This window comes from Archocentrus centrarchus, chromosome 16, assembly GCF_007364275.1.
Source record: "Archocentrus centrarchus isolate MPI-CPG fArcCen1 chromosome 16, fArcCen1, whole genome shotgun sequence".
Lineage (NCBI taxonomy): Eukaryota > Metazoa > Chordata > Actinopteri > Cichliformes > Cichlidae > Archocentrus > Archocentrus centrarchus.
The window spans coordinates 8,985,942-9,012,794 of record NC_044361.1 but is presented as its reverse complement, the minus strand read 5'-3'; the positions used below and the strand labels follow the sequence as shown (position 1 = coordinate 9,012,794).

The following is a 26,853-nucleotide window of genomic DNA, read 5'->3' as shown; positions in this document are numbered from 1 at the left end:
TGTGTGTGTGTGTGTGTGTGTGTGTGTGTATACAGCATTTCCTGCCATCAGTGTGACATATCTGGACTGCTGAGACAATTCTTTACCTGCAGGATAGCTGACAGGGAACGCTGTGATGCTTCTCATTGTATGGCACAAAAACATGCTGACATTTCAACATAATGGTGCCAATAATGCATTCATCTGTTCACTGTTTCTGGACCAGCAGTCAAGATTGATATCAGGATACGCACCTCAAGCTGCTCCCACTGATGGGAAACATCTGACTTTCAACATGTGGAGAAACAGAGGCTTGAAAAAAGTCAAAGGGCAAATTGTGGGGTTTATGTTGTTGTTGTTGGCTTTTTTGCTAATGGATGTAACTTCAGTAATACAATAATATTCATACATGTTCTGTATAGTGAGATTATTGCGACTTTAATGAAGTTTATTCCACATCCCTGGTGAAACCTAACTCGTATTAATTTACTTCCTTCCACCTTCCATCTTCATCATCATTCTTTTCACAGCAGTGCTATTCCTCCTGCTCTCCTTTTCAGCCAGTGATAAATTATTTACACAGAGTATAGATCTACAAGCTCTCAGTGCGTTGCACTTGCTTACCCGCATCGCCCAGAGGCAGAGGAAGAGGGTGGGGGTGAGACGGGTGGCCGGGCATTTTACGAAAGAGCAAGCAAGCGAGGCGAAAACGCAGTGCTCTCCAAAGGTCATCGCCACCCACCGGGTCTCCTGTGATATTTTCATTATTGAGGTGAGAGGGAGAAAAAAAAAAAAACGCTCTGCTGCACTCAGCTCTTTGTGTACGCGCACCACCTTCAGGCCTGCTTCAGTAATCCCCGGTGGCAATATTATGTGGTAGTGTCACGCATGATGGAGGGGAAAGGAAGTGGGAAGGTTTTCCATGTGTGCAGACGTGCACTGGTTAAAGAAAATGTGAAAGGAGGGAGCAACGAATGGGAGAAATCAGAGACGAATTGGAAGTAGAGTAAGGAAAGCTACCAAGTGAAAGTAGAAAAAATGACAGAGAGACAAAATAAAGGAGAATTCAGATGAAGGCAGGAGGATCAAGGAAGAAAGATGGAAGACAATGTGGAGAAATGAGAGACTTTATTACAGAGATGTGTCTTCCGATAAAGCAGGGAATCAGATAGGCGCTGATTGTTTTTCCTTAGATACACTGTAATCTCGCTGATCTCCAAACAGTGCTGTAATTGGAATCTTCTGGGATGATCTGAAAAAAAAATGTTCTATTAACTGCTTTCTTTTTTCTCCAAACACAGGACCGAGAAAAAGATAACCTAAAAGATAGTGAAAGGTTTGGATTCTTGCGAGGATATGTGAGGAAAACGTTTGATTATTTTGGAATGATTAGACAGAGTCCCACATTTGATGCTGACTAGCATTTATTCAATTATGGTCAGTCCTATCAGACTTGTAGGTAACAGAAATCCATCGATTATTGTAAGCATCTTTTTTTGAAAAGTTGATTCAGTGAAGGTCCATTCACAGAGGCGCTGGGTCTTTGCTGTTTTTAACTTATTCTGTGATGAACAGCAACCCATGACATATTACCCTGTATCATTATGTATGTTTTTTTTTTAATTAAGCCAAAATACAGAAGCAGTGTGGGAAAAATTAAGTCCACCCTTACTGCTTCTGTAGGAAGTGAGAGGGTAAGTAACAGCCAGGTGTTGCTAATCAAATGCAGTCAATTAACTGATCATCAGCAAGTGTGAGCACCTCTGTAAAAAGCAGAAGTTTTGTCAGTTTGTTGCTCTGGAGCATTGGGGGGGGGGGGGGGGGGGGGGTGCTATGCCAAGGGGGAACAACATCAACAATTGTCTTAGAGAAACAAGGGTTGTAAGTTAATTTGAAGTCTGTCATTTTATAGTGAGAAAGATTATTCACAAGTTGCTCATCTTCCCTGGAGTGGACGTTCCAGCAGGCCAGACGGTGCAGTGTTCAGGGGAACTGCAAAAAACCTAAAAGCTACAGAGTCTGCAGGCCTCATTTAACATATTAAATGCTAAAGTTCATGAGAGTACAATTAGAAAAAGGCCAAACAAATAGGGCCACCAGGAGAAAGCCTATTTGCTCTAAAAAATAACGAGGCTTAGATTTGCAAAGTTGCGTCTGAACAAACAACAAAATGGACAAGAAAATGAAGAAGTTTGACTATAATGCACAGCACTACATTTGGAGAAACCCAAACAGAGCACATCAGCACAAAAACCTCATACAACTGTGAGGAAAAGTGGTGGAGGGGTGATGATTTGCTCTGTATACCAAAGTATTCTAGAGTCAAATGTGAGGCCGTCTGTCTGACAGCTCAAGCTTGGCAAAAATTGGGTCATTCAACAGGACAATGAACCCAAGCACAGCAACAAATCTACAACAGGATGGATGAAAGATCAATGTGTCAAAGTCCAGACCTCAACCTCAGCCAAAATTCCTCCACAATGATCAATCATAAAGTCATACAGAAAACAGTTACTTTGAGTTATTGCTGCTAAAGGTGGTTCTACAAGCTTCACACACTGCTTCTGCATTTTGGCTTAATTTTTGTTAAATAAATAACGACACAGTGGAACATGTCATGTGTTGTTGTTCATCACAGACTGTATTTCTCTCTAAGACACGTTATGTAATAGATATTTTTTATTATGTCCTGGTATGATTTTCTTTGAATCGAGTCCACACTATTATGAAAGAAATAGATCTGATTTTTCATAGTAATCAGCAATCAGAGGTCAGCTTTCCAAGATATATTTGTATGAACAACGCATGCGCACATAAAGAAACGCAAAAAGCAATCATCTGCCTCAAAAAATACTTCCGTGTACATCCAAATAGATTCATTTTTAATTACGACAGGATACTGCACTTTGAACATTTCTCATATACCCCTAAAGCAATTGCTGCCACTGAAGGTGTGTGAAATTGGTGTAAAAAATGCTAAAGCTGCCTGCTAATTAATTCTTCCTTTGAAATGGCATTAAAACTCCCTTGAAAATATAAATCCCTTATTGCCATAGTAAACTCTTACAGGGACGGTGAAGAGGATATAAACCGGGCCAAGCAAAACAACTTTTCTGTAACAGGTTCATTGGAAAGCTTTCATCCGTTAACGTTTTTCCATTTCTCCACTTCTGCCACGGGGGGCCGGGTGGGGGTGGGGCAGGAGTGGTGGAGGGCTGGCGGATGGTGCAGGGTGCTTTTAAATTCCACTCGCCCCAACAATCCCACTTTCTTCCTCTTTCTCTTAACTCAACTGCTCCTTTCCATCTATTTCTCCTGTCTCTCTCTTTCTCCCCGTGTTCCTTTATTCTTCAGCCAATCCTTTTAAGGCTTCCATTAGAGCTCCAAATCAACTGATGTTCCTCTGATGCCAGCGCCTGTTAGAACTTCTTTCAGGATATCTATTGATCCTCTAGGCCTGACCACCTCTCTCTCTCTCTCCCTCTCTTTCTGAGTCCCTCTCGAGCTTAGTAAACAGGACCACAGGGAGTTCTCCTCTCCCTGCTGGTTTGTCCCTTTGTTGAGGCTGGCACATCTCTGGCCCAGAACCAGCAGTGTCACCTGCCAGCAGCCTAGTGCCATCACATTTTCCAGTGAAATCTATATATACATCCATCACTGTGTTTTCTCTATCATGTTTGAGGGTCTCTCAAAATGGATTTGTCCTGTTCTGGTTGGTTCATTTTCTTTGTGGGCAAAAATGCAGTCGACATTCTGCAGATGACGTTACATGGACTGTGATTCTGTTAAGGCTGCTTTAAATTAAAGTAGAGCGAGAGGTAAGTGGGATGCTAATGAGCCTCATCAACTTGAATGCAAATTGAGAATGCAACCTTGGACCAAACTGAACAGTGACCACAGCGGGGCATGCAGTGGGCCAAATTAATCAGTTAGTGCTGTTTAAATATATTTTAGTGAGAAAAGTTAACAGCCTTCCTTTTCCTTGAATATACACACAAGTACATTATAAGTACTATAGCTAGCAAGACAGAGAGAGCGAGTGCCAAGTAGCACACTTAAAACAATTTGTATGTTTGCTCATATTTGCGTTGAACTCTGTTTGAAACTTGGTATCTGCAAAAAAAAAACAAAAAGCAGCTCTGTTAAGGTTCATTTATTTATTAATCACATGTATTGAAATGGGTCGCGTTAGCGCTTCATCAGCATCAAAACTCTCCCTGTTTTCTAGAATAAGTAAGTTAGGCTTAATATTTTCTGTTTATTAAGTAGAACCTCTGCAAGGAATGTGGAAGTTATTTGGACTAGCATGCCAGTATGTTAGGACTAGAGACGTTCTTGTTTAAATTGTTTATTGATTAATTCCCTTTAATACCTGTTAGAATATAATAATGGTTAATGGAGAAAATGAGGGCAGGGCAATGCAAGTGTCTACAAATGGGAACATGCTGTTGTTTAATGAGGGGACGTGCAAACAGGAAGAGAAACCATTTAAAAAACCAGAACATGAAGTGGGCACAAACGGAGTTAAAGTGTCGCTGGCTCAAACTGTCAAATAAATTAAAATAACAGCTTTTCAGGTTTAAACTGTTGTGATTTTGTCTTTGTAATGTTTGAAATGATTTACAGATCACAGGGTCACAACCTTTTCTGGAATCAGGGTGGCAGATCGTTTTCACCCTAAATAAAACCAGAATGAATTATGTCCACAGTGAAGGGATTGTGGTAACCCAGGACAGGTGGATATCTGCAGTTTTAACTGTATAGTTTTGTAGTGAACTAATTGTAACAGCTTCAGTTAGCAACAGCCTGAACATGCTGCTGAACCTCTGAATCTTGAGGGGGTGATTAGGTGAAATAACTAAAATGTGGAGTGATCATTTTTGGCGTTTTTCTCCATTTAACTTCACAAGAAAAGAACACGTTTGTTTTTACTGTATTTATAGAAAAACACTAATTTTACTGTTTGTCCTGGAATCAAACAAAAAACTCAAACCTTACTTTTACTTGTCTTTGAAATATTATAGTTATATCACTTTATTTTATCTTAACCTTTTCCCTAATTTTTATTTATTTCACCTTCACCTTTTCCCCTCTTTTATTTGCTGTGCTTATTTCTCATTCACCGTCACATTTGCCCCTCTCTGCTGCTTCACGGCTTTCTCTCCCCTCTGATCTCTTTCCTTTTCTTTTGATTGACCACCATTTCAATAGCAGCAGCCAAGGTTATTTGGCAGCCACCACAGAGCACATTTGTTTGTCCCTCTCTGCAACTGAAGAAGACACTCTGCTATTCTAACAGACTCCAGAAGAGAGTCCTTTGAATTGGTTTATAAAGAAGGCCAGCAGAGTCCCTCTTTCTCTCTTTCCTCTCTCCTTCTCTGCCTTTGTAGACACTGACAAAAGAGACTCTCTGTGTTTGCCATGGGACCAGATGTACCCAGGCAGCAGACAGGATGCTAACCCCTGGAAGCCCTTATGTTCCTACTGCTATAGGACATTAAAGCTACGCTCAGCAGCTTTCCATATTGGCAGCAAAATACAGAAAATCTCTGCAAACACAGGAAACACTTTAAAATTTCAGTTCAGACTCTTAGCACACCTGTATCACTTTGTACCTACTTCATGGCCCTGTGGTCCAAATGACAAAATGAAGGGATTAAATCTTTATCACTGCAATGTGTGGCAGAAAGAGAGTTTGATCCAGAAAATATGAGTGTTATTATAAAAACAGGTTGATTTCTGGAAAACTGAAACTGAATGCAGTGATTCCCAGTGAGGGCTGCGCACTCCTGGTGGCCCAGAAATTTTTGATCCGGAAGTATCTCATTGATGGGGGAAAAAGGGTAAAAATATTACTGATAGACAGGGCGCCCAGGTGGCTTAGTGGTGAAGCCGGCAACTACATACATATGCCACAGTGCGGGCGGCGCAGGTTCAAGTCCTAGCCTCATGTCTTCCCCTGTATCTTTCCCCCATTTCCTGTCTCCCTCCACTGCCAATAAAAGCCACTGTGGGCAATAAAATATATATATCACTGATAGAATCAATCTCACCAATAAAAATAAATCCATGAGAAGTCTATGAAGGAAATATTCATCTTAGTACTGTTGATCTGGGTGGGCTGCAGAAGATGTATGATGTGTACCATTAGATGCACTCACAACTACTACTGAATTTCTTGACATTGGAGAAATTTCCATCCTTCCTCTTAACAGCTTATCCGATTCAGGGTTGCAGGGAAGCTGGAGCTTATCCCAGCTGTAGCACTGGCGTTCCTGAACAAATTGCCAGAGAACCCTTAAAAACTGAATGTTTCTCAGGCAGTTTCTGAACTCTTCCAATTCAAAGGCTAAATCTGTTGCACTAACTGCCTTCTTAAAGATTACAGAAAGCAAAAACACATGTACTTTAACACAAAGCGCATCACAAACATCACATCAAATGTAGTGTATCATAGGAAGCAACACTACACAACATGTAGTACTGGATTGTACATTTGCACGCAAAAGACTGTAAACCAGTAATGACATGATTATTCATACACCGTGTTTTAAGGAGTTTCAAAAGTGGCATGCATAACACATTAGGTGGATTATCACAAGGATCTGTTCTGAAATCAGTGTTGCTCACAATGTCTCATCTATTCCAAATATTTGTTTCAGCTCCAGACTGAGAGGCCCTGATGCTGTCGCACTTATGGAAATCCATAAATTGTAATTAGTATCCTCACACAGTTGCCCTTTAAAATAAAAAAAAATAAAAATACTTCTGCAGTGTTTTCAGAGTGTAACAGTATCCATGCACCATATATTCAAAGCACATAATCAGCTGTAATTGCTGAATGAGTCATGCAGAGATAAAAGACATGGAATAATCCCACATTTTTAAGGTATCATCATCGGTCCTATTTGGAATCACTTTCCTCCTCAGTTCTTACATGCAGCATAATCCCGCTCAGTATTAAAGGCTTGACTCCTGCCACCGGCACACAGTGCGGCCCAGTCTCCCCGCTGCTTGATGCACACAATAGAAAACAATCCACAAGTTGGATTGAAGTCATGCAGAGGTCAGCGGCTCCCTTGCGAGAGGAGCAGGAGTGTTTTCTCTGATGTGCTGCCTCTGCTGGTCAATAGGGAGCAGAAAATGATGATGGGTCTCTGTGAAACGAGATGCTGTAATAATATACACATGTAATGGTAATGCTGTTTCTGTGCAGAGATGTTCCTACAGGCATACATAAGAAGAGTAAATCACACCAGGGGGAAATTTCCATTTTCCCTCGATTCAGTCATGAGCCTTTTGCTCCGAGTGGTCCATTATTTATTTCATTCATTAGATCAGCATCTCTTTTTTGTGCTTTCCCATTAGCTACATGGTTCCAGTAGGGCAGAATTTACAGACTGTTTTCATGTGCTGCGTGTAGTTTAATGTTTTCTTCTCATACTGATACTGTTGATAGGTAATACTGGAAAATAAAATTGAAATTATTCATTTCTTTGATAGTATTTTGCAGTCATTAATTTTGTCCTGGGTCTTTTGTTGATTATTTCAGGATGACAAATTGGTCACATACTTCATGCAGTTCTTAGGGAATATGTGAATGGTTTGAATGTCACTTGAATTTACTGAAACATGCCCTCAATACTTCGGTTCAGATAGATTTCCAGTGTTAGTGTCATGTAACCCTGTGTGGCAGGTATGACTGAACCCCAACGCAGGACTCAGGAGACAGGATGTGAAACTCAGAATAGCAGCTTTATTGCTGAAAACTAGACAGTGTGAAACTTAGAAACTTGACTGCACAGAGTACACACACAGAGGGAACTAATGATGAGGACGTGACGGAGGATGAAGGGAAAAGCAGCAATAACTAGGTAATCAGGGGGATTGGACACACCAGGGGAAATAGCTGAACAGAATCACATTAACAAGACAGAGGAAGCAAAACTGAATACAGAGCACAAGATACAAGGGACTGTCAAAATAAAACAGGAAATGACTAAATACAGAGACCGGACTAAGAACCAAGACACTTAAACTTAACACAGAAACCAGATGGACACTGAGAGACAAAACCAGACAGCCAGTGCTAGTGTCCTGGGCTCTATACTACAAAGCAAGTTCAACATAACCAGGATATCTTTTCCTTATCTGGCTTCACTTACCCTGACAGCACCAATCCCACTAAGCAGTTACGTGAAGGTGGTTATCATTTTGATGAGTCTATAAGCTTCTTAGCATAAAACATTTGGTCGTGACCAATCACAAAGCAGCCAAAGCTGATCTTAAATATAACGTGCTCCAGAGCAGGTTAGGTCTGCAGCATATGTTCTCATGGTAAGAATGGAACCACCTTTGTAACAGTGGAAACCCAAGGTTAACCCTTAATCTACCTGCTAAGCCCCTGTTACATCCTTTTAAATTAAGTCTTTTGAACCCCTTTTTTTAAATGACTTTAAAATTATTTCAAGACAAACCTGAGATGGAAATACACAGCAAAAGAGAAAATATACTCTTTCCAAGAAAAGACACTGATATGAGTTTAAAATTAAAAATTACAAAGATTAAAGTATTTGGTTGAGTTAAAGAATATTGTCCAATTTGGAAGTTGGTGTAAAAAGAAAAAAAAAAAGACCTGCTTTAAGTTTAAAACACATTTGACACAGAGCGTTTATAGGTACATGGCATTAACCACCAATAGTAACTGGTGATTAAAAGCTACTGTGGACTTGTGGACTGTGGAGGTGGTGCATGCATGACTGCCCGTGGGAAAACACAGTTTGTTGGCCACGCCAACACAATCTTGCCTTTCCACCTGCTTTATTTGGCAGATTTACCTTCCTGTGACTTTGCCCCACTTCCTGAAAATGAAAATCAGCAATCACCATTTTGGTACAATGAAAGAGATCCAGCAAGCATCTCAGATGACAAATACAGGGGGTCATAAAGGAACTGAAATAATATCCACACTGAAAATGCCATCTTGAACATCTGACACACCTAAATCAGATAAGGTGTTTTATTTTTAGAGGCATTTCACACAGTACAAATATATACTGGATATGCATTTAAAGATGAATAGAAAATCTTCAGAGGGGTAAAGATGAACATAATTCTACACTGCTCAAAAAAGTAAAGGAAATAGTTTTTAATCAGAAAGCAGCATCAAGTCAGTTAAACCTCTGCGATATTGATCTGGTCAGTTAAGCATCAGAGGGGGTTAATCAGTTTCAGCTTTGTGTTAATGAAACTGTGGACGAGATTCCAGCAGTTACTCTAGGACAGTTGGACAGGGCTGTAGATGATCCTTAACCCATCAGCAGGACCAGTATCTGCTCCTTTGTGCAAGAAGGAACAGGATGAGCACTGCCAGAGCTACAAAATGACGTCCAGCAGCGACTGGTGTGAATGTCTCTGAGCAAACAATCAGAAAGACTTCATGAGGGTGGCCTGAGGGACTGATGTCCTCTAGTGGGCCCTGTGCTCACCGCCCAGCACTGTGGAGCCTGATTGGCATTTGCCATGGAATACCAGATTTGGCAGGTCCACCACTGGTGCTCTGTGCTTTTAACAGATGAGAGCAGGTTCACCCTGAGCACATGTGACAGAAATGAAAGGGTCTGGAAAAGCCATGGAAAACATTATGCTGCCTGTAACATCGTTCAGCATGAATGGTTTAGTGGTTTGTGATTGATGGTCTGAGGAGTCATATTAATGGAGGAACACACAGACCTGAGGTATCAGGATAAAATCCTTGGACCCATTGTGAGACCCTAAACTTGTGAAGTGGGTCCTGGGTTCCTCCTGGTTCACAGCAAGCCTCATGTGGTGAGAGTATACAGGCAGTTCCTGGAGGATGAAGGAATTGATACCATTGACCAGCCCCCACGCTCGCCTGATCTAAATCTAATAGAACACCTCTGGGACATTATGTTTCAGTCCATCTGATGCTACCTCAGACTGTCCAGGAGCTCAGTGATGCCCTGATCCAGATCTGGGAGGAGATCCCCCAGGACACCATCCGTCATCTCATTAGGAACCCCAACCCATCATACATGCATAGAAGCACGTGGGGTTATACAAACTACTGAGTACCATTTTGAGTTTCTGCAATGAAATTTCTGTAAAATGGACTAGCCTGCTGCATCATTTTTTTATTTTGATTTTTGGGATGTCCTTGAATTCAGCCTCTGTAGAGTGATAATTTTAATTTCCATCAAACGATGCAGCATCCTTTCATTCCTAACACATTACCCAGTCCTTATCAGTATACTATAGATATCCAAAATGATTTTTTTTTCCCATTGAGATTTGATGTTTTTAAAGTGTTCCTTTATTTATTTATTTTGAGGTATGTATTTTAATCACAGTAACCCTATAATAATATTTTTATTCAGTCCAAGAAACTGCAGCTATTATATGTGGAATTGTGCAATTTTTTTTAAACACAAATTATTACAGCAACACAGTTTTACAAGTTAATACACACAACAAACTACTCTCATAGCTCCAAGGAGGCTGGGGTAGGGGTTGGGATCCTGCCTTTGCATCTCCTGTTGCTCTTTTCCCTGTGCTTTCTTCTCCTGTATCCAACAACAAGCTCATTAAACTGCAAGCAAACTGACATTTCACCCTAACTTCTCCCTCTCTCTCTGGTTTCACATCATTAAGTGGCAGTGTCAGGCTCAAAGGTAGCCGGGCAAACTCTTTGAGAGAAATGGCTCGCCTGGCAAGCGGGCGTTTTTGATGAGCTTGTCACTCCCTCACCCCAAACATGCCTCATTAGTAGTTCAGTCGAAACACCTATATGCACCCCCCTCCGCTTCTTCCCTATTACGCACACACGCACGCACACACACACACTGTCTCCCATCTCCCTCTCTGGCCCCCCTCCTGTTTTTCAGCACTAATTAGCTGGCTTCTCCCTCTTCTGTGCTTCCCCAGTCACATCTCAAAGGGAGACGGATATGATTTTTCTTTAACCCAAAGGCTAACTTAATCAGCTGAATTAATGACTTTATTACTCGTTAGGCTCCAGGCCATGCATTGCATTTCTCTCCAATGCCCACTGCTCCCCTCTCTGTCTCTCCCTTCTTCTTTTACCCCCTGCAGGAATTTTTACATTTCAAAAATAGAAATAAGACAAGAGAAAGAGAAGCGCTGGGTGGCAGGGAGATATAAGAAATGTAACACTTGAATAGATATAAAGTTACAGGTACACCCTAATGACTATGTTAACTCTTGGCTTTGAGTCATTCGTGCATACGCAGAGTGAGTGTGGGCGTCTCCAGAAAAAGAAATAAGTGCATATGATCCAAATGTAATTTTTTAATAAGCATGTAATCACCATAACTGGAGGTAAAATGTAGAATAGCTGGTTCTTACAATTCTTGACACAACGGTGACAACTGTTCATCCATTTAAATATTTTTAATTAATCAGCACAGTGTCTGTCAAAGACGGCACCTGGAAATGGGCGCGCACACACACAAACAGAGACACCATAAAATTACTACAGAGCTCAGTGTCTAAACACTCCTTTTTTAATGGCTACAATACGGTAATTAGTTGATACATCAGTGTCTGTCAGCAGATATATTACCACAATACAAAAACACAACTGATAAGGAGATGCGCCATTAGTCTTCTCATTTACTTCACAAAGTCGAACAGAGCCCAAGGCCTATACATTGAATTAAGTTCATTCAGTGACAACAAAATAATGAGGTGGTTGTGCAACTAGGAGACCGGCAACGGGAACTCACTTTTTATTGCTATGACTGGAGGAAACGGCAAAGCTCAGACACACCTGTGCTTTGTGTGCACAGACAGGCTTTTATGTGTAGATGGCTCCAGCTAGCAGTGATTAATAGCATGAGTAATGTTACATACATTTGTAGGTTTTTTTGGGGGGGGGGGGTTGCTCCAGCCTTTTAATGTTGTAATGCAGAGTTTAGTATGTGATGGAATTTGGGATTTACATAAACAGTTAACAAGTGGAGTAATCATTTATTGTTGAATCATATATTCAGCAATCCTGAAACCAGTTCCCTCCAAAGCCGCAGTCATCAAGCTACAGTCATAATTATAGTTTTTGGTTTTTTTTAAGTAAAAATATCAAAAAATTATTGCCAGTTTCCAAGTTTGATATCACACCAAACTCATAAATTTGGAGTTTTTGTCTGTCGGTGAGAAAAACAAAACAACAATTTGAATCTAAATATTTTTCTTACTATCCACCGCTTTAGTAGACAAATGCATATTAGCATAAACCTGATGCTTCTGAGGCCACTTTGCCCAGCTGGTAATTCAGCTTTTGGTAGAAAGTGAGAGAAGAATGAAAACACTCTGCCTGTTACAAAGTGAAGCGACAAGGCTTACAGAGCAGCTGTGTTCATATCGGCACATTAAACAGGGGGGTCCACAGGTAGAAGCCAGTTGAACTGAAGCCTTTATTTGTATTTATTAATTTAAATGAAATTTAAACCATTTTAAGGACCCATAGAAACCAGTTTAATACATGGGGGTTAAATTGAATTGATGAAGGTAGGCATTACAGAGCACTTATCAGCTCTCCTGCTACAGTAGGCTTTAGCACTGTAACCCTAAAATTTGTTGGCACAGTGTTATGTTTTAGCACATGTACTGTCTACCGTGTCCACGTTTATGCCAGCCTGAGAATGTGATTAATTTCAGTCATTAAACCAAATAATGGAGATGATGTCTTTTGAACCTGATGATGTTTCTAGATAAGGATCGTGCACGTTATTAGATCATTGTGAGGGGGAAACGCAGCAGATATGATATCAAATTAAAGACCATTCAGCGAGCTGGTGTTTAAGAAACGTTTAACCAAAAATGAAAAACATCAGTCAGTGGTTCTATTTTGGGGAGCCAAGCAATTCATTAATTTAATTAACTGATATAAACATTTTAAAAAGTCTGATGGAACAGGGTTTACTTTCAATTTCAATTCTGGAAAAACTAAATATTTACATCAGGGATCCAGAACCAGATCCAAATAGTTCTGTTAAAAAAAACAGGAAGTCTGAGCAAGAGTTAATTTGACTGGGGCCTGGAAACAGACTTTCTGAGTAATGCATCTGCAACGGAGATTTCAGTAGAGGGACAAACTATTTACTGACAGCTCTGTAGCTGCACACAATTCTACCATATTTTTGAAAAAATGTGCAATGTGGTAGCAATCTAAATAAATGCAGTAATCCACTGTGGTACTTGAAATGTTCAAAAATGTCTTCTTGTGTGCATTTTTTCCCCCTCCTCAAACTCCTATTTGACTCCCAGGCATGCAGTAATGTATTAAAGATGGCTTCAAGTTACAGTATATGCCTCCCAATCAACACCATTATAATTCCTGATGATGTTATTGACAGTACTTGTTAAGTGCAGGTGAAATGTCTACGGAAGGAAAGCGCTCATTATCAGCTTGTGTCACCTCAGAAGAGGAAGATGAATTTGCGTGTGTGAAAAATAATGCATGCACGACGACAATCCACAATTAAAGGGCGCACTCGGTCTCCACCTGCAAGTTTCACCCATGTCAGGTTTCTTCTAGGCTGCTACACCTTAGTCATTTCACATAAGTGTTTATTTATGATCAAAATTCACTTTGTGCTTCCACTTACATGCATATGCAGCACTAACACACACACACACATGCACACTGAAATGTATCTGAAAGTCTCACCTGAATGCAAACACTGCTCATCAGATCTAAGGTGTGGGTGATTTTGTTGTGCTTTCTTGCTAGAAACCAGCATTCCTCTGCTTCTCCTCCTGTTTTGATGGAGCAGCTCCCATCCCACAGGACCTATTAGTCAATTACACCTGAGCGTTCCTGTTTAATATGGGCTGAAAACATACCTGAGTTCCCAGCATCAAACACTTCCTTTGCTGTAGTCTTCCTGTGGTATACAGTACTGAGCGGGGTGGAGGTGTTGGTGTGTGTGTGTGTGACATTCAGAAAAAGGGAGGAATTATTCATTAGCTTTCTATTTTGCTCTTTCAGCCTCCCTCCTGATCCTCGTGTTCAACAACTCTAGGGCAAATGCAGAATTGCAAATGAGCTCCCGGAAAAAAATTGAATTAATTGGCCATCCTCGCAGGCTTCTTGTCAAAGTTTGGGCTGACGTGTCAACGATTCCCCTCCATGATTCAACTCCAAAACAGCCCTGCACAGTAGTGGAACACAGCAGGGAGGGAGGGGAACAACAACAACAAAACACCCGAAAAACAAATGAGCAAAGCAAAGCACTCCATAACAACAAACCTACCCTCTGTGCATCAATTAATAAAGCACTTCAATTATGGCAAAACTTTTCCGAGTTGACTTCTGCTAACCGCACAATAATTCATTCAACCAGGCAGCTGTTACTTCATCCTCTCTGCAATTTCATAATCAGGCGGTCTCAAATTAGAGGACAGTATTCGCCTGTGGCTTTTCAGCGGCTCGCAAAGCTGAAGTAATGATGTTACTGTGGCGCTTGCTTTTCGCACAAAGTGACAAATATTTGTAGGATTTTGGACATAAATGTGATCAAATCTCATGCTTTAGTTCCCCCTAAAGTTAAAGTTTTTCTAATAACTTTACATTTTTCTATATACTTACATACTTTTGTGTCTTTTAGCTCCATCGGTTAAATCTACTGCGATCGATGAGAAATAAAAATAGACCAGTGAAATGACCCGTCGTGTTTTTGTTTTCAAAAAAAACAAAAACCTACGAAGCATCATGTGTGCAGGTCTGCTGTAGTGAACAGAGCTGCAGCAGCATCCAGTTTACCAATATTTGTCTTAACACGCCATCTAGTGCTTGGCACATCTATTGCAAGTGCAGTACAGCACTTTTTTTTTTTTTTTTTGCTATTACAGTGTTACTACAGCATTTTATGTTAACAGTAACCAGAATATGAACTCATATATTTGATGCCTGTATGTGAAGAGCTGCGAGTCATTATCATTTTCACAGATGTAGGATTTACTCAGTAAGACTGAAGTTAATTGTAGGGGATTGCAGCATGTCTGATAGTCTGCCTTTCATTCCAGTTCTGAAGTTCATTTTTGCTAAAAAAACAAACAAACAGTAAAATGTGAGGAAGTGACCACAAAATACTGCAAAATACTGGATTATTTAATTTCTTTAGCAATGAAATCTTTCATGCAGCTGTAATCTGCCTGAAAATGTTTTTAATAAGACATCTAAAAAAAAAAATACACAGTAGGATAAAAAGGTCTGTTTATTTGCAAAAATAAATAATGCATATGTCTGTACAAGTGCTTCTATTCAACAAGAAATAAAGACCTGACCATCAAAGCAGAGTCACAAACATGTCTGTGTAATAGTACAGCTTAATAATTAAGTCTTATTGTGAGTCCAGGTATTCTCGCAAAAGTGTCCAAGCCAAAAAGAACAGTGTGTCGCTGTGGGGTCCGCATGAAGGGTGTGCAGTGTGGGGTCAGACAGTAACACAGGCTGGTAGTTTCTGGACACCATCTGTCCGTGGGTCAGAGTACGGAGCGGTATTTACAAGCAAACATGAGCCACACTGCGCACGCGTTCTCGGGATAAACAAACACCCGAACACGTACAGCCAGCCTCACGTGGTCGCCACGACAACACACTATCTCCTCACAGAAGGGAGACCTGCATGAAAAATCAGAAGGAATGCAAAAATAATGGCAAAATACATTCGGGGGAAGAAAAACGCCGTCTAATATTCTTGGTCATTTGTGCCAAAGGGAGAGGACTGCCATGAGCTGGGGCTTCAACCGCCACCATAAGCACACGCAACCTTTCAGAAATCATTTAAATTTTCACAGTTTTGCTCCCTAGTTTTAATATTTCAACATGTATTTGTTGTTTTGATCCACATGACTTGCAGTCTATTTAATTTGGCATGTATACCATGAGAAAAACCAGATCCTCCTATGCTTAAAACTGTATCTTACCTGAGGCAGGTGGCGAAGGCTCGACGAGCGTTGCGGTGGAGGAAGTGTATAGGGAAGCCTTTGAAAGTGTGTCCGTCTGGCACGGCCCTCCTCACGGCGTCCTGGAACTCCTCGTTGCCACAGGAGACCCCAGTGCAGCGCTCCAGCTCGTAGGCCGACAGGGCCGAGGACAGCAGGTAGGACAGGTGGTCGTCCCACACTGTCGCCAGGTCCAGGTCCTGGAGAAGAGCACCCCGCAGAACCGTTCCTCAGTAATAACTACATGTTAAGACTCAACAGTCAGCTAAACAGCAATATGCATAAGATATGTTCATTAAAATTACACACCTAAATATATTAGTCACTTATATATATATATATATATATATATATATATATATATATATATATATATATATATATATATATATATATATATATATATATATATGCTACGTTTTTACCTCCTCAGTTTAACTATAGGTGATGTTTCATGATTTATTCACAAAATTTTATCTGATGTTTTTTAAGAATTTTCCGCGTTCTCATCTGGAAAGCACAGATGTCACTTGTCACTATGCTCTAAGCAGGCTTCTTTCCAGAGTATGGGTGAGTTTACCACCATCTCCAAACTCTATCACTGCTTTACCTTCCTATGCTCAGATACCAGGTAGCGCATCTCAAGCTCCAGCTGGTTGCTGGCTGCAGCTGGATCCAGAGACGGGGCGCAGAGTGGAGGCAGAGGGGGCAGAGAGGTGGTGGATCCTGGGGCACAAACAGACTTCAGAGCCTCTTCACTCATTGCTTTCCACCGTGACTGATTCTGAGAAAAATCAGGTAGGGGGGAAGAGGCATTTAGCTGATAATCCCATTCACACAGACCCACTACATTGTCCACTAGGAGGCTGTGTGCTTTGCTTTAGGCCAATGTGACAGAATGGGAGATGCTGATGAATGAAACTGTTACAGATTCAATTTCCTTTCCTGCGTACTGGCTCCCCGTCTGTTGATTGAAGATGGCAATCTTCCAGCAAGCTCTGTGCCCACAGCACCCTGCTCCAGGCTACCTTTGCCCTCTGTCTGGCTAAAAATCACCATTACCTATTTGATTAGGTCTTCAACACTGGAAAATCTGATATGCAGCAAGATTTTCATATTGAAGCTCATTTTGCCAAAGCCCAAATGTGAAATGTTAAGACGATACCTGCCAGCAAAACAAATGTGAACAACGTAATGATATTTCACTGGCACTCTTTAATCACTACAGTACCTATATTATTAACAAATACAACAATGGAGCATAAAAAAATTATTTAATATGGCTATCCCCCAGCTATACTTTATTTATGAGCAAAACTGATGTGATACTACCTGGAAGTCAAAGACACAGAGCTCCACAGCATCAGAGGGCTGGCAGTTGGCAAGGAAGGTCGGGTGGTTGAAGACACAGCCTACAGTGCGGTATGGGTAGGTAGGTTTAGGTTGGGGGGCCAGAGGTGGAGCATCTGGATCTATAGGACGGTGCAGGTATCTGATCACACACACATCAGACGAAAAGCCTCATCAATCCCTGGACAAACATGCCAGATACAGGTGTAGAATCCTTTGTGGTAAAATTTAATCATCCTGCTGCGCAGGCGCGCACACACACACACACACACACACACACACACACACACACACACACACACACACACACACACACACACACACACACACACACACACACACACACAGTACTCTGATCTAAGTCAACAACAGCACAGCACAGCAGCTCTTCCTCTCGTCGGGTACCATGTGCACACAGGTAGTTTAATCACCATGGAAGAGCCAGAAATTAAAAAGAGGAGGAGGTCCAACTAATTTACCTGAACTTCTTATTTTTGGCCAGACTGAATGTAAGACATACATGATTCTTAAAATCATTACAGATGTGACATGCAACAATTTACAGTAGCAGTCAAGCCATCATATGAAAGGGTGAGTGTGTGTTTGACCGGTACTGTATATCTCCTTTAATTCACATCATATTGAGCCTAACTATTCAAACTAATGAAAAACATGCTCCATTAGGCCAGTGCTTCATGGTGAGGAAGTGCTTAAGAAACAGTAAATGTAATCAATTGTTCCTTGGCCCAAAGCCTGGTCACCAACTTTCATAGAAAATTCACTCATGGGATTCCAAGATATCCTGCTGACGGGACACACAAAGACTGCCTAATGAAGTAACTGAGGCAAACACAAAAAGCTCACTGTAGCTCAAACTGTTTCTTAGACTGCGTCTGGTTTTAGTTAAAGGGGATTCTAAGAGAAGAGAAGACGACTTTTTCTTTTTTATAACACAGTCCCAAGATATTAACAAATTTCATTTCCTGGTACTTTCATTATATTGTACCACTTCTGAGAGAAGCTGCTTAAATTCTTGATTGATCCTCAAGGGTCTCGTGAAAGGGGATGTGTTACATTGCTTATTAGTTAACTATATAAGATAAAAAAAAAAAAAATCAGACCTGTGCGCTGTCAGGCTTTCCCAGAAAGTGATGCTCCCATCAGTACCACAGGTCAGGACCCAGGCATGTGGAACTCCTTTGGCTTTGGTGCCCACACACACGTATGCTTCCAGGCCAAAACCCAGCAGGAGGCTGCACAGCAGGGTGGCGTGGTCCTCACAGTCCCCCTGTGGAGGACAGAGTGTTACACTGGGGTCTGCAGGAGAGTTTAAAATGTCAAATAAATATGACGACATCATCGTGTTGGTCAACTCTTTATTGTCCTTTAATAGAAATGTTCTTTTTTCCCCCCTTTGGTTCAGTTAAGGTCATATGTCTAAGGCAGATTCCTGACGTGACTTCTCTAAACAAAGAGTGCAGGGGCCTATCCCAGCTGTCACAGGGCGAGAGGCATGATACACACTGTACAGGTCGCCAGCCTGTCGCAGGGCTGACACAGAGAGACAGACAACCATTCACACTCACATTCCCAATTTATTTAGAATCACCAATTAACCGTGTCCTTGGACTGTGGGAGGAAACCAGAGTACCCAGAGAAAACCCAAGCAAACACCAGGGGGGAACACAGAAAGGCCCGGGCCAAGGTGGATTCAAACCCAGGTCTCTGTGAGGCAACAGTGCTAACCACCACGCCACCGTGCTGCCCTTATTCTTATGCTCTGATTTAGCTACACACTCAGCGACTCTTGCAGTTACTGTTTCAGGTGAACGCATCCTTGACTGACGAATCAGCACGCACTAAGAAAGCTTGAGATTTTTGGGAAGGAAGAAAAACAAAAGAGGTGGAACAGATTTGTTTGTGTGTTTTTTTTTTAATCTAGAAGAAGTTGTAAATTATTTTGTTTAGTCTCATCCAGGCCCCATGAACTCCTGCTCACTCAAGATTCTCTCACAAGCGCCTCCAGCAGCCAACCTCTGTACAGTGGGGAAAAGGAGAAACTGGAATTGCTCCACTAACTTTAAAAAATAAAAGTCCATGTTGTGCATTCAAATTCAGCCTGGGCTCCAGTGCTGTGTGATTGCTTGGCTTCCTCATTCCCAACCAATATTTACACTCTGCTGGAATCTCCTCCAACATTTGCAGAAGAAATGTAGGTGTGAGCTAAACTCACACTGTGGCTGCCCATGGCGCATATTCTATCCTGATATTTAAGCAGACTGAATTTTGTTTTCACACCAGCCCTAATTCTTCATGTCAGTACGAGTCTCTTTAAACAAAATACAATATCTTGTTCTTGCTGCACCATTAGCCTTTCTCAGAAGTGCCCAACTAACACAAGAAGTCTCCTGGAGAGGAAATAAGCTCTGTAGTCATCAAATTGTCCATGACAGTAAGCAACTCTAGTTTCATTCGTACAAGTTTCCTGGTAAAGCGGCCTGGGTGGAGCCGGCCGCTGTTGCTGCTGCGTGCTGGCTCGGGTTATAGGCAAGTCAGAATGATAGATGTTCCCCAGAAGTGCTAATATGGACAGCAGCATCAGAACAGGCTGAGCAGGACTGATGAGGCTAAATTAATTTTCCCTCGAATGAAAGTCATAAATCACAGCTGACAAGGGCCACTTTGTGAGAGTTGTGTTGTGTCTGCCTTGCCAGCCGCTCACACAGAGGAGAAGCGGGGAACATTTATCCTATGGTGGTCTGGGAAATTCCCCGCTATCTAGCTGAGAGACGAGCGTGCAGCAGTCAGTCAACTGTGCATAAATCCTTCTTTCTCAGAAACCACACAGTTAGTCTTACTCAGAAATGGGGTTAGTGCAAATGCAGCTGAATCAAGCTTTCTGACTGTAGAATAAAACTTGACTTTTTAGGGAGCAACACAGCATAAACCTGTGACAACTGAAACCATACAGTTTAACCTGAGGAAACAAACTGAGGTAATATAAGGCTATTGTTTTTTTTGTGTGTGTGTCAATCAGTAGTTGTTCAGTTCACTTGAAAGTCCTCATTTCCAGCTCCATATTCTTACATACATTATTCTTGGACTAAAATTGTCCTAAAATGAATATTAGCTGTGTGATATTTGACCTCAAACATGGCCAACTCTATGGTGTGGGGTTGTTTTTCAGGAGTTGGGCTCGGCCCCTTAGTTCCAGTGAAAGGAACTCTTAATGCTTCAGCATACCAAGACATTTTGGACAATTTCATGCTCCCAACTTTGTGGAAAAAGTGAGTGCAGTGAGCTCCCTGTCCTGTTCAGCCAATCAGCACTCTGCCTATGCATACCATCATCACAGCGGGGATATGCTTTTGGTTTTTTGAAGGACTCAATTCAATAGACCAATGTAGGACCATAAATCCCACATTACCATGGACAATATGACAGCAGGTCTGAATTGGATGAAACTCTATGCCCTCCTAAAGATGTTAAACCCACGATCCTCGTCACTACAATGAAAAAGAGGTTTCCCATTTTGCTGCCGATTTTTTTCTTCTGGTATTCTCTTTTAACACATCAGTATGTAATTTTCACGAAACAATGTGAAAATTATGCTGTTGAAGCAGTCAACTGTCATTTTTATCAGTAGAAACACAGCAGGTGTTTGCATCAGCAGGCTCTTGAATAATAGCTGCAGTTATTTGCATTACAGCGCTATTTTTAGATATGTTTGAAAAGTGTGTCCAAAGTCTGACAGAGCAAAGAAAATATCAACTGTAGAGCGTGGATGTCTGCCTTGCACTTGCTTAAATATAACTTGTAACAAACATTATGCTAGAATCCCAAAACATAGTAGTACAGTCGACACTTTAGGCGACATCTCACTTGACTTGTCGCATCCCATCCCGGGATTTATATAAAGTGTGAATGGTTTGGCTTCTGTACTCTCTGAGAGTCCCTGTCAGTGGCAGATAAATTACAAACTTAATTTACAAGAAAAAAAAAAAATTATAGATCGCTTTACTGGAACTTTGGTAAGAAATGGTATTATCTGCCATCGTTCTGATCTTTGACAATAAGAGGCTAACAGCACAGTAAGTGCATCATCTTTGGAAAATGAATCATTCCTACTTTGTGGCTACCAAGCGGCCGGAAACTTCTCCTTACCTTCCCTCGACACAGGAAAGCCATTAATGTGCACCACTGCTCCTGCTTGCCTCCTCCTCCCACCACCGGAGCCCTCTCATGGGCTAGAAGGCTGACAAAGCGGGCCGCCTGCCGAGGGCTCTCCAGGAGGCGGCCCGCCCGGAGGACACGCACGTAGGAACACACTGGCCTGTTGATGCCATTCTCATCCTGCGCAGCAAGCAGACACACACCAAGAGGTAAGGAAACTGCAAGAGCCCAATATGAAATATTTATTTATTTATTTAACTGGTTAGGAGTGTGACAGGCTTCTTTCCAAACCACAAATGACATGAATGGGTGTATCAACGGCAGCAAATAAAAACAAGTTGTTCAAAGGAACTCAATCCCTCTACAGGTGTTAGAGAATGAGCTCAGATGCCGCCTTAAAAAAAAAAAAAAAAAAAAAGTGGGTTTTTTTTTTTCTGTACTAGACAAACCTGTGCAAAAATCTTGACCAGTTTGGTCTGGTGTGATGCTCGGATCTCCAGGAATTCCCTCCACCACTGTTTGGCATAAACCAAGAAGAGCCTCTCCTTCTCTGCTGTTCTCTGCCTCTCCAGTGATTGCTGAATGAGAAGCACACAGTGACATCACTCCCTCGGTATGAAGGCTCTGATGTTTCTTTTACAGCGTCGCCTTTATCTCCACTCTGAGGAGGAGTGATTCTTCACAGCATTAATGGAATTCTGTTGTAATGAGTCACTGTTATTTCACGGAGATTGATTCATGAATAATGAAGCAGAGGAATAGATAGATAGATGAGGAGACCCCAGAGTGCTGACCTGTGTGCTGATGATGTCAGCGCTCAGAGTCTCTGGGAGAGGAGGGTAGAGCTCCAGGCTGACAGTCAAAACACCAGCTGGGACTCTGGATTCACTTCCTGGTGACAAACACTGCATTTGTAATGTTTTCTCAGCAACAATTAACTAAAATAAGCACAATGAAATCAAATGCTACAGTTTAAAAGCTTTTGAGGGAATATGAGTTAGTCAGAAATTCACTGGAAATGCTGACTTACTTAAAATACAATCCTGATATACTGACAATGGTTATAAGGGAATCATGATACAGTGGTGCTGCAATATTCAACACACTGCAAGACAATCAACTATAATACATTAAGATCAGCATTTGCCAGGAGCATAATTTGTAAAGTAAAAGTTCTATTACAAATTACCAACCAAATTTGTTCCAACACAAGTGACCTGTAATAATATTTCTCCCAGGTGAATTGGCTTCTCTGTGGTTTTGTTCATTCTGCAAAGGTTTTTTATGTTCTCTGAGCCTTTCTTCTGTCTCATTCAGCATGCAAGGTATGGGAACTACACTGGCTATTTGACAGGAAAGCTTGGATGGCATTTGGGGTGCAAAGTCAAGAGGGCTTATGTTGCTGCAGAGCACAGACACCCATTCATAGAGCGAATAAGATCAAATCCATCAAAAGAGCCAAATCTTGAAGCATGATTAAATGGAAAACATGTAGCATTCGGGAGCAAACGCTGCTGTATTAGAAAAGGTACTAAGTGGCAGCCTATCAATAGGAACATTAGATTGTGCCTTGCGAAATGCAGACATAGGCGGGCAATTTCTATCCATCCATCTTCTTCCGCTTATCCTATTCAGGGTTGCGGAGGAGTGCTGGAGCCTATCCCAGCTGTCATAGGACGAGAGTCAGGGTACAACCTGGACAGGTCGCCAGCCTGTTGCAGGGCTAACACAGAGAGACAGATAATCATTAACACTCACATTCACACCTACAGCCAATCACTAGTTAACTTAACCCCACTAACTGAATGTATATAGACTGTGGGAGGAAACTGGGAGTACCCGGAGAAAACCCACGCAGAGACAGGAAGAACATGCAAACTCCACACAAAAAGGCCCCAGGCAGATGGTGGATTCAAACCCATGGCTTTCTTGCTGTGAGGCAAAGGTGCTAACTACCACGCTGAGCAATGTCTAAGTCCCATGTAAACAGTGTTTCAGTGGGTGTACCACCTTCATTATGCAGTTTTAAAATGTGTCATTTTATTAAAACAGCTCTCTGATTTGCACCGTCTGCCACTCTGAGAAGCCACACTGGCAGAGCGATCCATTTAGGGCTCCTGCTAATACTGATATTTGGCTCCGACTGTAAGGGTAACATATCACAAGAACAACAACAGAATATGTTCCCATATTGATATTATGTCCCACCCTTACTGTAGGGATTTTTGTTGGTAATATAATGTAATATATAGTTACATGTTTTTTTGTTTTTTTTTGTTTTTCTTTTAACTATATAGCTGTAATATATAGTTTAAAAAAAAACAAAAAAACTATGAGTAACATTGATTATTCTTGGCTGCAGAGGCCTACTTGTGTTCTTTAATCAAAATTAAAAAAAAAAAAAAAATTCATTAGAAACTCTCACTGCAGGATTACTGTTGCTCACCAACTCCCATCAGCTCTACAGCAAAGCAGGTCTTGCCACTGGGCGAGCTGAGGACCGTCCTCCAGTCCAGGAAGTAGGACGAGACCAGCATTGTCTCACTGGAGGTGTTTGTCTTTATCAGCACAAAGTGCACTGGGTCACACATAGATAGCATGGTGGTCGCATCCGCCATCTTACTGCTTTCTCCTGGAATACCAAAATTGTAAAATTATATTCTGACCACCGACAGTTTATTAATCTAGAGGACAACAACAGTTATTTGTGACTGACACAAACAAACAGTGGTGGTTAACACACACCTGTGCCGTCCCTGTGGATCTCTAGCAGGAAGCCCTCCTTGAGGTCAGGTTCACAGGCACAGGGCACTGGTTTTGACCGAAACCTCTGGTTGCGGAAGTGCACGTAGAGCGTAAACGTAGAACACACCTGGCCAGGTAAGGGCTCCGGCTCCTGGAGGTGCTCCAAAAAGGCTTTGCCTCCAAGCACCTGGAGATACAGACATCGCCTTGATGGGTCGATATTGGCTGAGAGGGAAAAGTATTAGAGGAATAACTTTAGAGAGAGAAAACAGGCCACGCATCATAGCTTGGTATGCAAATGATGTTTCTTACTTTTTTTCAGGTGAGTGATATCTTTATCAACAAAGTGAGTAGCAGGTTTTGTAGGAGGTCCTGTTTCTGCCTCTGTGCCTGCTTCCTACCATGCCAGAACGACAAGACAGAACAGTCAGAAAAGATGGGTACAGAACCGATACCCTGGATTAAAGATATTTTAATCCATAGTGGAGGCAAACTGTGAAAGTAATATAAAGTTGTTATCAAGTGGACCAATAAATTAAAAATATTTGAGTTTTGAATTGACTGCATTAAAAATACTTCTGTATTAAAGCTAATTATGTATATAGCTCTGAAATTGCATCCCAAAAGTTGGCCAACCTGTGTAAAGTGAAGCTCTTTCATCATATCATCTATGATGCCCCTGCGCTGCAGAGCACGCAGGAAATCTGCCTCAGACAGAGACCGACGTGCTGAGCTCTGATCGTCTCTCACAGTCTCAGCCAGCACCTCTCGGATCTTCCCGTGGATATCCATCTGAAAAGCACAGGAATAATCGAAGAAAGTCACATTCCCATTTCCTTCACCTGCGTAAATGTTGTGCATCCTAAACATCCTCTAAAAACCTGCTTTCCAGTTTAAACTCTGATTTTGGGAAGTCTGAATATGAAGCCAAACCCATCAGGAAATGTTGCATACCAGTGGAGCTATAAGTACATCCATCCAAAAAACACTACTTTATAATGCTAAACACTCATTCAAATGTGATCGCAAGTAAAGGTGTTGTGCCAAAAAGTGATTGTCTGCCAAAAAGTGATTGCCAGAAAATGATTACCCATATTTAAACTGTGTAAATGACTTGCTGCCCTATAATCTGTGAAAAATATGTCAAACATTTCTCTCGTGAATGATATCAAGTAATTTTGAGTAAGAAACAACTTTTCTGTCACAAGGTAGACGCTGCAATCAGTTTTTAGCAGCGACTTTTATATATTCTTCATTTATCAGGGTAAAAACTGTGATCGGTTAGATTTTAAAGAGAAATCTGGCCAAGAGAGCAGCAGAAATCAAAACAAATATAACATTACACTCTATAAAGATATTTTAAGTAACCAAAGAGGACTGGATTTATTATAATGTACGTGCAATAATGCAGAGTCATAAACATAATAGAAAAACAGGTCATTTCTTCATTTTATATTTAAGCCCTTCATAAATCCTATTGACTACACTCTATTCACCAATATAAGCAAAGACATTACACATAAAAGCACACAGAAACATCGAAAATCACTTTATGGCAGATGATCACTTTTTGGCACAACGGCATTTACTACTATAAACAATATATGCGAACCCGTGTAATAATGTTGCTTAAGGACTTCGGCATTCAACTGTACATTGTTTACAACATGAATGGACATAAAATCCATGTAGTTTTCTCACCTTTAGCAGATGGTTGTGAATGATCTGCTTCAGCTCGGAAGCTTTCTCTGGAGGTAGCGACATTATTGCCGTCAGGTTTTTATTTTTAGGCCAAACTGGCTAGCCAGGCTTACAAACGGATACTGGTAGGAACATTAAATAACGGATTTTACTGGAACTTTGCATGCATTCGCCATTTTTCACAAAACTAAATCTCCCGTTTTGACAGCCACTACTGCCCGTTTGAACAGTGGCGGAAAAGCAAGCGGGAAGATTTCTCCGCTGATGCCTGACACCGTCCTCCAGGCAAAATCAGGAGCTCTACAATTTTACACTAAAATTATACCATTTACATGAATCGCTATATAAATCGAAATATAAGTAGTACCTTTAATCTAATTTAATTTCATTTTTGTTGACCAAGTATTCACCATTTTATTCAGGGATCGTATTGGGACCCTAATCGCGTCACGCATTGCGACGGCCCGTAAAGGACCCTTGAATTGTAGTTTAAATCATAGTGAATTTGTGTAAAATCCAAGACAGCTAGTTTTATACTAACACGAGACATAAACGAATTAAATTATGCTTATTGAAATAAGGATCATGATGTAAATGTAACCTTAAACGATTCATAAGTTTAAAGTACGTTTTTTCTCATTCAGAGAGAAGAAATGTAGAAGAAACTAAAATATTAGTATTTCTAATATAAAACTCTAATATAAAACAATCCAGTTTGTCACATAAAATGGAACATTCCTGTCAAAAACCAACACAGAGAAATACAAGCTTATGGTAAATACGACTGACAAAAATGGAAACATTTGCTCCACACAGCTGTTTTGTTTGCAAGCAAAACTGAAATAAATATACCAGTATTACAATATTCATCAGTGTCTTCAGTTTCTCTTTTTGGATAAAGCTTGTGAAGTATTTAAA

General features: G+C 41.1%; 1 protein-coding gene across 1 annotated transcript; it reads right to left on the bottom strand.

Moving 5' to 3' along the window:
• Positions 1–15,232: 15,232 nt before the first annotated feature.
• On the bottom strand, positions 15,233–26,170 carry cep76 (centrosomal protein 76). Its single transcript, XM_030749952.1, has 13 exons — positions 25,936–26,170; positions 24,871–25,026; positions 24,547–24,631; positions 24,235–24,459; positions 23,936–24,121; positions 22,284–22,381; positions 21,939–22,067; positions 21,481–21,669; positions 18,438–18,604; positions 17,299–17,458; positions 16,577–16,750; positions 15,949–16,166; positions 15,233–15,643 (listed from the first exon to the last, which is right to left on the bottom strand). Exons 1-13 carry the CDS (start codon positions 25,996–25,998, stop codon positions 15,505–15,507), a joined length of 1,989 nt encoding a protein of 662 aa, XP_030605812.1. The 5' UTR covers positions 25,999–26,170; the 3' UTR covers positions 15,233–15,504.
• Positions 26,171–26,853: the final 683 nt, after the last annotated feature.

What these genes read in the sequence shown, in the direction of transcription:
- cep76 (XM_030749952.1), bottom strand. Translation starts at nt 25,998, where the DNA reads ATGTCGCTACCTCCAGAGAAAGCTTCCGAGCTGAAGCAGATCATTCAC. An exon ending in AAGAGCTTCACTTTACACAG is followed by an intron (nt 24,632 to 24,870) that starts GTTGGCCAACTT and finishes CTGGCATGGTAG; the next exon opens with GAAGCAGGCACAGAGGCAGA. An exon ending in GAAAGCCTGACAGCGCACAG is followed by an intron (nt 17,459 to 18,437) that starts GTCTGATTTTTT and finishes GTGTGTGATCAG; the next exon opens with ATACCTGCACCGTCCTATAG.